At 35.9% G+C, this 11,178-nt stretch overlaps 1 protein-coding gene across 1 annotated transcript; it reads right to left on the bottom strand.

The window, feature by feature from the left end:
• Window positions 1–3,041: 3,041 nt before the first annotated feature.
• On the bottom strand, window positions 3,042–4,979 carry LOC150075616 (uncharacterized). The gene has a single exon (XM_090388704.1). It carries the CDS (start codon window positions 4,805–4,807, stop codon window positions 3,737–3,739), a length of 1,071 nt encoding a protein of 356 aa, XP_090244830.1. The 5' UTR covers window positions 4,808–4,979; the 3' UTR covers window positions 3,042–3,736.
• Between the last annotated feature and the right edge of the window lie 6,199 nt (window positions 4,980–11,178).

Here is an 11,178-nt window from a genome sequence, read left to right as displayed (position 1 = left end):
GACCACCATTTGTACAAGTAGTCCCCCTCCTCCTTTTGCTTATTCAAAATTGACTTTGGCCTGATTAATAACTGTTTTACAATTATTGGGTACTTAATTGTAGGCAAAATATAATCTGGAGATTTTAATATAAGCCAATTGTGATATGCTACAATTACTGGGAAAACTAGGTTTAGATTTTAGGTTGGCATATAGATATTGCCAAATTTAATTTTATATAATTTCTGGAAATACTTCATGAAAAGTATCAAAATCCTTACTTTCACCATAAATACTTTAGTGTACATAATGAAGTGTCATTTTTAACGAGTTCACTGTACATTTCCCTCACCACAAAAAACATGAAACAATACATTGTGTGTGTACACCAACACATTGCTTCTTCATATCATTATAATTACAAATTAAAATGTTTCTCTTTTTCCTTCATATGAATTCAAACTTCATATAGGGGTGGTTCAAAAGTCCCTTATCCACTTGAAATTACTATAAATTTTTAATGAAAACAATGTACATGACAATTTATTTTGTGTTTCTTGGAAATTTTATTTAACATCAAAGAACTGCATCCTATGTCTGCCATCACTGTTTTAGGAAATTTTGTTCTGGTGCAAGAAATAAATAACCTCTCCACAACTTTGGTCAGTATCTCTGGTTTAATTTATTACTTTCATTTGGAATATTTTCCTATAATTAGTTTTTCCTCTACTGGCTTTATTTCTTGTACTAAACCAACAGAAAGTCAACCCTCTTCAAAATTCACTATAAAGGTGACCTTCGGATACTTAAATGAGCTCAACTTCGGCAATGTCAATAACACTTCAGTATTCACTGGATATCTGAGTGACCATGGGCTATCCACTATATCTTTCATCTCCAATTGTACCCTTATCATGAAATAGGGCAAAAATCCTCTGAAGAGCTGAAAATTCTGGCACTGTTTGCAAGTTGAAAAATTGACAACCTCTGATTTTATACAATGGAGCAGCCATTTTTAAAATAAAATTCTACCACCTTCACTCATTCGTGAACTGTACTTTTTTCATGGTATATTTCAGAGACTGCAGGGTGGGGGAGTAATATTTAAAAGTAAAAACGTTAATTATCTGAAATGAGTAAGGGACTTTTGGGCTGCCTTTATATCTTACATCAGCACTCCCAATAGTCTACACCAGTCCAGCCCTACAGGCCTTGCATCCAGTATGCCCAAAGTGTATACAGAATATTTGTAAACTTAAGAAAGAGCAACTTTAAGAAAGCCTTTTATTTCCTAGCAAATACACAAATTTAAAATACTTTGTAGATAATATCATTTATCTATGACATGGTAACAGAAATGCCACTTTTAATAAATGGCATTTCTGCATATATCATCATACCTTGATGTGATGAGATACTCAAACTTAAAGTCAATTAAATCAATTCCTCAGTACAGCTTGTAATGTTTCTGGAGACCGAAACACCTCTTGCCACATTGCCTCTTTAAAATAAATTATACAAGGTTTAGTTTAGAACACCTTGAAATGTCTTCAAAAAAAAAAAATAAATAAAAAAAAAAAAAAAAAAATATATATATAGAAAGAATCTAAACAAAAAGACAGGTGGCCAATCAAATCATTCACTAACAATACTAGAAAGCAATTTTCAGTAGTATCAATTCTTTGCTCAAATGAAACAGAATCATGTGGCAAAACATCAAGCAAACTTCTGAAGCATTGTACGTTTAAAGCAGATAGGCCATTTTTGTCTAGATATATCACCGTATCTGGAAGAGGCACTTATCACATCTTTTTTTCTGGCCAAGCAGGCAACAAATTTCTTTAAACTGTTTCACTAAATGCCAAATAGACAAACTAAAAAAAAAAAAAAAAAAAAAATAGAAAATTATTGCAGTATTCACACTTTCTGCTGTATACTGTTGGCTGTTGTAACATCTGGATTAGCATTAGTAGTGGCACATGCTGCAAGAAAGTGAGCCTGTACAGCATCAGTCAAAAATAAAAAAAAATTGCTCCAAAGGTTTGTCTGGTTTTACCTTGAGTTTATTTAAGCTATGAACTTCCACAATGACAGATGGAAGTGTGTTCCAGCAATCAACCACTCGCTGGCAAAAGGTAAATTTCCAAACATCTATTCTGCAACTATCTTTCCTCAATTTATGCCTCCCCAAGAGCGTAATCTGAGCAAGAAGAATCCCATCAGCACTGAGCTTGCTCAAGCTATTCAAAGCCTTATATACCTCAATCATATCACCTTGTAAGTGTCTAGTCTCCAGATGCTGCAGTTTGCAGAACTTAAGCCTTTTTTGGTAAGAGCACCCCTTTTCCCCCTCATCAATCTCTTTGCTCTTCTCTGTCCTCCTTCCAGCAGCTCTACATCTTTTCTAAAATGAGGCCTCCAGACCTGTACATAGTACTCAAGGTGTGGCCTGACCATTGCTTTATACAAGGGGATAATCACCTCCTTAACCCTGTTAGCAAAGTTCCTTTATATCATTGACAAGACCCAATGAGCTGCTCTGGAAGCCTGTCTGCACTGCTTTGAAAACTTCATATATGAGTGCACAATTCTGCAATGGTGAAATTACAAAGTTAAAGTCAAATAACTGAATTTAATTAAATGGTACAGTTCCAAAATTTCTAAAATGCACCTCAAGCCTTAGATTTTAAATCCCAAGACAAATTATGTAACTAAAATAGTACAGTGAACAGAAACCTTATATTCCCAAACATTTTTTTTTTAATGTTGAAGTGTCTCAAAGGAGATGAAATATTCCTCATTGTAATTTATTGCACTCGGTACCAAGTTATAAAGAGCTCTCAGGCATCATTAGCATTAGTTGAGGCATATGATGCAAGAAAGCAAGCTTATACAGCATCAGCCAAAAAAAAAAAAAAAAATTCCCATTTCACCCATCCATTCGCTCCAAAAGTTTGTCCAGTTTTTCCTTGAATTTATTTAAGTTATCAACTTCCACAACAGATGGAAGTTTGTTCTAGTAATCAACCACCCACCAGCTAAAGGAAAATTTCCACACATCTGTTCTACAATTGTCTTTCTTCAATTTGAATTCATGCCCCTTCAGGTGCATAATCTGAGCAAGCAGAAGAACCTCATCAGCATTGAGCTTGCTCAAATCATTCAAGACCTTATACATATCAATCAGATCACCTTGCAAATGCCTAGTCTTCAGACGCTGCAATTTGCTAAACTTGCACCTTGATAAGAGTAACTATGTTCCCCTCCCCAATCTCATTGCCCTTCTCTGTATTCATTCCACCACCAGCTCTACATCCTTCCTAAAATGTGGCTCCAGACCTGCATGCAGTACTCAAGGTGTGGCCTGACCATTGACTTATAGAAGGGGATAATCACTTCCTTATTCCTGCTAGCAAAATTCCCGTATATCATTGACAACATCCCACGAGTTGCTCTGGCAGCCTGTCTGCACTGCTTAGAACTTCATATCTGACTGCACAATTAAGAGTATCAGTATCACATTCTAAAAATTTGTTCATAGTAGCAATGCAAAAACAAAGAACTGTCTGCAAAATTTTGGAATATAACACAGAGCCAAAACATACAATCTGTGTGTGTGTGTGTGTGTGTGTGTGTGTGTGTGTGTGTGTGTGTGTGTGTGTGTGTGTGTGTGTGTGTCAAGTTAGAATTCTGTATATGTATTGCTTTAATGGGTGAGCAATATTCTCTGACTATCACAGGAGTGAATTCAAGAAATCTATTTCGCTGAGTGAAGTTTTTCCTTATTATGAATTAATGAGTGTGTCTTCATATTACCTGATCTTGAAAACCTCTTGCCACATGTTTTGCATGAAAATGGTTTCTCCTGCGTATGGACCAACAAATGTACTTTTAGATAATTTTGGGTTGAAAAAGTTTTGCCACATATGTAACAAGAGAAGGGTTTCTCCTGGGTATGAAGTAGAAAATGTGTTTTTAAGGTACTTGACCGTGCAAATGTTTTGCCACATGTTTCACACGTGAAGGGTTTCTCCCGGGTATGTACTAATAAATGCCTTTTTAGGATACCTGTTCGTGAGAATGCCTTACCACATGTTCTGCAAGAATATGGCTTCTCGTTAGTATGAACCAATAAATGGGCTTTTAGAACATTTGAACGTGAAAATGCTAAGCCGCATTTTTCACAACAGTAAGATTTTTCTTTAGTGTGAATTAACAAATGTGTTTTTAGAATGGTTAATCGTGAAAATGTATTGCCGCATATTTCACAAGTGAAGGATTTCTGCTGGGTGTGAACAAGGATATGGGTTTTTAGATGAGCTAACTGTGAAAATTCCTTGCCACATATTTCACAAGAGAATGGTTTCTTCTGAGAATGAACTACATAATGTGTTTTAAGATTACCTGCTGTTGAAAATGCCTTACCACATGTGATGCAAAGGAATGATTTCTCCTTAGTATGAACCAATAAATGAGTTTTTAGTTTACTTGGTTTTGGAAATGCCTTGCCACATGTTTCGCAAGGAAACCTTTTCTCCTTGGTATGAGCTAATAAATGTCTTTTTAGTTTATCTGAATGTAAAAATACCTTTCCACATACTTCACATGAGGATTTTTCCTGAGGCTGAACTAATAAATGTGCATTTAGATCAGCTGAATGTGAAAATGTCTCTGAATTTACTGCACTTGGCAAATACTTTTCCAGGGCATTAACTAAGGAATCACTTTTGAGGTTAAAAGAATCTGGTAATATAGCATCTTCCATTTCACATTTGACATGTGCAAGGTTATTGGAAACATTTCTTTCTACGTGAATATTTTCATCCATTGTGACTGGTATTCAAAATTTCTTTTTAAAATAATTTCTGTTGGTGATGACTGGCATATTGTGAACTTAGACACAGAATTAGCCTCTTTATCTGCTATTTTGAATATGCTGATTGTTTCTCCTTGAAAAACACTGTTTGGCATTTTGACGAGTAGGCATCTTATTCTGATCAACAACAAAAGCAATAAGTTTTAAAACTATTCTTATCACATTTATGTCAGAATGGAACTCAAGAATATTTCATATCATCTCATTGTTTGTTGTAGATGTTGCCTGAATAACAATTTATCCTCCTTGTAATTTCTGAAAAGAAAATAAAGACTAAATTAAGTTAATAAACATAAATTAGAAATATTCTTAATTCACTGAAAGCAAAATAATATTTGCCGTTAGAGCCAAAATATATACACTCTCACCTATAATAAAATGATAAATTGTAGTGGTTGTTTAACTCATTTGTTTTATCTGTGGATGTAGTTTTATTTGTGGATGTAACATCTACTAACAGCTCTACAGAAATTTAATTTTTCTTTCATATTACAGTCTTTTTTTTCCCCTAAATACTTGTATTATGGTTTTTCACATTAAGTCTACCAAATTTACTGGCATGTCCTCAAAACTGTTGCCATTAGCAGAGTCATCTTTTCCATTATGCACTTTAGGCACTGGGTCTGTGATATTTATTTTGGGAATATTTATTTTAACAAATAAAATTCTACAAATTAATTTTTAAATATAGATTTCTAAGATAAGTTTTTTGGCTTTTCTGTCAGAAAAATCACTAACTGCATAATTAAAATTCATAATGCAAGTTAAGTTAGGGCAGGAATAACTGTGCTTTAAAATCATCTTTTTGTGGCACATATTATAGCAGAAAGAATTTCTTTAAGCTGGCCAAGGTTGTATATTAGCTATTCCACAATACATTCAAGCTACAATTCCACCCCTTCTCATCAACTGTTAATCTAAGAGATACACTGCTTATGTAAGCAGTCGGTATCACAAATTATACGGGTAATAAGTATATGGAATAATAAAGAAGAGGGCAAGTAACGAATGACCTCTAACCACCTATAGAATTTCTCTCTGCTATATACAATTGCAATAATCAATAGAGAAAAACATGAATTTTCAGTATTCTTCAAGTATGGTAAAAGTCTGCCATTTTCAGCATTTATTATTTATGTCACTGGAAAAGTATAACTGAAAAAACTGAGGCCCAGCTCATTTTTGAAGTGAAAAAAGCACACACTATGTTAATTTCCTATATGGCTTTCATATTGGTTTCATTTTTGCTCATTTCTCAAACTGACCAATTAGGGAAATAATTTATTGCAATACAAGACTTGTTTCTAAAGATAATGGTTGATTTTAATATTGAATACGTGTCAGAGTTAAGAATATATTTTTAAAGTTCCCCATCTTCCTTTATTTATTGCCAATTATCAAGAAATCTTAACTGGCAAATTCTGTATACCAACTCACCCCTACTGCCATGACTTCACTACACACCAACAAAAGGGTTAAGAGACAATATTACATCATCAGAAAGTTAACGTTGGGCACCACATCACAAAACTGGCTTGATATTCTTTGAAAACAGTAACTTGGAATGTTAACAAACTAATCTATATCCCTTCCCTGGATAACAGAAAAACTTGGGAAAATTTACATGTTCAATATAAAAGGTTTTAAAGAACATTGAACTATGTGATCTGAGTTTTTGTCCTGATTTTTATCAGAAGAGAGTAGCAAGAAACCACAGGTAAGTACTCCTCCCAGTCTCCCTGAACGCATGTTGTTGTTGAGATCATCAGTGACTAAAGCCTTGTTACTCCGTGTATACTGTCCGTAAATTGCAAATTCTGTTTGCTGGATGAAAAACCAGAGTTTCTGAAAGAAAAAACCATGCTACCCTTGCCTGAGACTGACTAACTCAGCCACATTGTGAAAAACACCCATAAAAATTCCTCCCATCATCAACAGGATTTGAACTAAGGTCTTTTCCAGCCAGTATGGGGAGGATGGTGATCCTACCAACTGTGCTACCTACAAGGGCCTGAACTTATGATAGCTATCACAAATTTCATAAGAAACAGCCTAGTGATTAGTTATTGTCATTGTTATTTTTGGGTTTTTAGGTGCATTAGCAACTAAGGCCATATTGCTCTGGGATATGCGGTGGTCATTTCCTGACCTTTCCGCATCCTCCGTATTTGGTGGTGACGGGCTCGAACCCTGGTCTAATCAAGAAGCGTGTGCTATGCACTGCTGCTGATTAGACTGACAGACATCTTTATAAACAGAATGTGTGGGTATGTCTGAAAGTAAATGGAGATCTCACAAACAATTTTTTTTTTTTTTTTTAAAGTAGCTACTAAAATGGTGATAGTTAGCTGGCTGTTTGAGAGATTTTTAGTGCACTACTTTGATCACAGTTCATATGGTATTAGGTTACAACTACAGACACAAGTGTGCGTTCGTGAGTTTATCTGCATGGTGTGCATACTGAGAGAAAAAAAAAAAAAGAAATCCAAAAGTTTGCAGAGAAATCTTCCACTCCCTCCAGAAGAGAGGGGTTAACCCTTCAAAAGATGCATGGAGTCAAAATGACATGAGTAATGTTAGTCCCCTTCCCTGTGTAAAAAACCTATTCACAAGGCCATGTAATCTTTTAAAAGGGCAGAGTGTACAGTTTCATCCTACCAGATAGCACAGTGGTCACTGTCTTTCCACACCATGAAAAGATTTAGGTTCAAATCTAATTAGGAGGGGAAGAATTTTGTAGAAGTGCCTTGCCTACAAAAAAACTAATTTCATTTGGATTATGGTTGGTAAAAAATAAATATATCACTTACTTTTAATAATTAAATTTTAATCTAAATAACATATAAAATGTTGATTTTACAAAATAAAAAATTAAATCTAAAAAATCAGGCAAATTTTAAAAAAAAAATTTACAATTCCTTTTCCCACCCCTGGTTTCATGACTTGTTTGAAAAGCCATGGTTATGCAGTCAAACAGACTCGATTTTAAATTCTCAACACTCATTATTTTTCATAAGTTCAGAGGATTTAAATATTTAGTGCTAAAGAAAATTGTTCACTGAATTCCTGGTGAGTATGGGCTCAGCCCACCCAGGGTTCTGAGCTAGATATCTTTATTCTTCTCTCTCTCTCTTGGTGATTCACTGATTCTCTTCTACTTCTGACTCGTTTTTCTTTCTCTCTCTCTCTCTCTCTCTCTCTCTCTCTCTCAGGGTAGCTTAGAAATTTGTTTTTGGCTGGTGCAGCAAAAGCCTCAGGCTTCCTTGCACCATATGGCTAATGATAATAATAATAATAATAATAATGTGTTTTTGTTTACTCCCAGTCTATTAACTGAATAGAATGTATTTCTTTAAATTTAAAACACACTCCTTTAAATTTAAGACCAGGGGCCCACATCTGGTGATTATGGGATTGGCACACTCAGGGTCCTGAGCTGGATATCATCATTCTTCTCTCCTTGGACTCTCTCTCTCTCAGGGTAATTCGGAATTTTTTTTTTTAACTGATGCAGCATAAGCCACAGGCTTCCTTGCACTATACGGTTAGTAATAATAACAGAACGATTCTTTTTATTGAATAAGGTACCCTTCTACAAATATGGTTTATACTTATTCGTAATAATTGGAATCGTCATAATCGTAATAATTATCAGAAGGGGGGAAACATTCAAAAATCGACACAAGTTGTAATGTTTACAACCAACTCCTAAAACCACAGGCCACCACTACTATCACAGAGCAGATGACAACGTGAAAAAAAAAAAAACTTCACAAGTACACTAAAGAAAGAAAATATATAAACATGCGAATAAATTTACCCCATTCAAGCAGCAACATTCTTATAAATGATATGGTGTGCAAGTTGAAAAAGTAATCAAAAACAATTTAAATATACGGATTCCAACCAACTAAACTACAAGCAGTCCTACACCCTCTTCTAACATTATAGAAATCCAGAACAGGAAGATGTTATGGAAGGGAGGAGAATGTATAACAACGCCCTCTCGTTCGTTTGAATTACTGATAATGATGTAACTTTTATTCACAGAGTAAATTTTATAATCCTTCTTCAGTAACAAATTTTGTTGTTCATGTTTTATTTTATTGTTTGTTGTTGTTTTATGGAACTTTGGTATTTTATTGTTGTTCTCACAAGAGCTGCGGATAGTGAGCGACAAGATTATGGGGGGAGTGGGAAAAGATGGTCTGGGTTCGGTTCGCACGCTATTTTTTACATGAAAACATACAAAGTTAAAAGTATATTACAGTCATAACAAATCGAAATCAAATTATTACCATATCATCTTAAAATACATCCTTCATAACTCGATACACCTCTTTCCACGGTCGTACAGCTTCTAGATGGCTCTGTGGAACTGATATTGTGGAACCCTGTTTAACTCCTCGTCACGATCGTTTGAATCTCCTAAATGCTGTCAAATCGATGCCCATTCAATAATTACCAGATGTTTAATTCGGCCAAATATGGGGGACGGTTTATCACTGTAACGCCCTTTTGTGCTAGAAACTGCTTGACGATGGTGGTGTATTGTGAAAGTTCATTCTCGTGGCGCAAGGACCACTCATCTGACACCGCCGCGTCTGGCGTAACATTCTGAATTCTTTTCAACAGTCTGTCCATCACTCCTCTCTAAAATTCAAAATTGACTGTCTGTCCTTCCAGTACATCATCATTGCAGTTATAATGGTGAGTGTAGTTATTTCAGTTACACTTTTTCTTCCAGCTTTAAAACAAATTTTATCGCCACTCTTTACTTGGTCCTTGAATCCATCCCGTAGTCTGAGGCTGAAGCCTCAGACTACGGGAAACTACACTAAAAACTACCCCAAGCCACACTAAAAAACGATTTAGGACTGAAACCACTAAATCGGTTTTTAGTGTATTCCTGTGGGTCTGACTTTTGTTTAGATGTGATTCGCTTTGAATTACGGAGTGAAACTTTGAATTACGGAGTGAATTCGCTTTGAACCTTTTCTGGTTAATTTAAACCATGTTGCTGTTACGAATGTTGCATTAGGTACATCTCGCGAGTATTTACACCTGTGAAATTCATGTAGCACCTGGTAAAGTTTTTTCGCTTTTGTTACAAGTTCGGGCTCTAGTTCAACGTAATTTATTATTATTATTATTAATCATATGGTGCAAAGAAGCCTGAAAAAAGCGAGAGAGAGAGAGAGAGAGAGAGAGAGAGAGAGAGAGAGAGAGAGAGAAAAGAAGGAAATTACCAAGAAAGAGAAGAATGATGATATCCAGCTCAGGAACCTGGGTGTGCCAAGTCCATACTCACCAGATATGAGCCCCTGGGGTTTATATATCTAATTTTTTTTTTCTTTCTTTTGTCCTCCCCTCCCTCCCTTCTTTCTTTCTCCCCATGCTTGAGTCAGGGTGGAGTCCGGTTTATCTGCACTATGCTTCCTACGAAGAGAAGCTACTGTCTCTCAGTACAGTCAGCTCTGCTTTAATGTGGTACATGTTATGAATTTCTAAGAGTAAAAGCTATGCTGCCTGCGCTTGAGGCCGACTAACTTGGCCATGTTGTGATAAAGACCAATAAAAATTCCTAACGTCATTGAGAGGATTCGAACTCTGCTCTTCTCCAGCCGGTGTGACGATGGTGACTACACCAATGTGCAATTTATACAATTTAACTAATTAAATTTCGATTGGTTTTTCTGAACTTGAAGGAATGTTCTATGTATATAAGGTGGTGGTAACGAACCATAATTTTTCTGGCACGAAGATTCTCTCGAACCAGTCCCCATACGCATGTTGTTCTTGTTGATTTTAGGCGCATCAGGGCCACATACGCATGTATATATAACTACCCACGAGGGCCACATACGCATGTATATACAGTAGGGCCTCAACTTATGATGACATCGACATCCGATATTCTCAGGAACCGATATACCACCATACGATCTTTTATTTTAAGGACCGATGATATTTGCAGGTACTGATGGCTTTCCGATATAGCTGGAACGATACATGGGTGGAAATTTTCAGCCGCGTGGCGCACGGAACATCACTCGTACGATTCCTCTCTAACCAATTAACGTCTTTGTTATTCTTCGACAACGTTATCGTTCAACGTTTGGCGCGCCGAACAACACTCGTACGATTGTTTCAGATCTTTGACGATCTGAAACTTCAAGCTCCACCAACCAGTGGCAGTGCTGTGTTCTTTAAAGACTTTAAAGCCAATAGAGGCTGGTTCGAGCGCTTAAAAAAAAAAGGGCGAATATCAAAAGTGCTGAAAGGCATGGGGAAGCATCCAGTGCTGATAATAAAGCAACTGA

The sequence above is a fragment of the Mastigoproctus giganteus genome, chromosome 14 (genome assembly GCF_048544385.1).
Source record: "Mastigoproctus giganteus isolate SK-2022 chromosome 14, ASM4854438v1, whole genome shotgun sequence".
NCBI lineage: Eukaryota > Metazoa > Arthropoda > Arachnida > Uropygi > Thelyphonidae > Mastigoproctus > Mastigoproctus giganteus.
The sequence above is the reverse complement of the archived record's forward strand: the minus strand, read 5'-3'. Positions and strand labels throughout refer to the sequence as shown.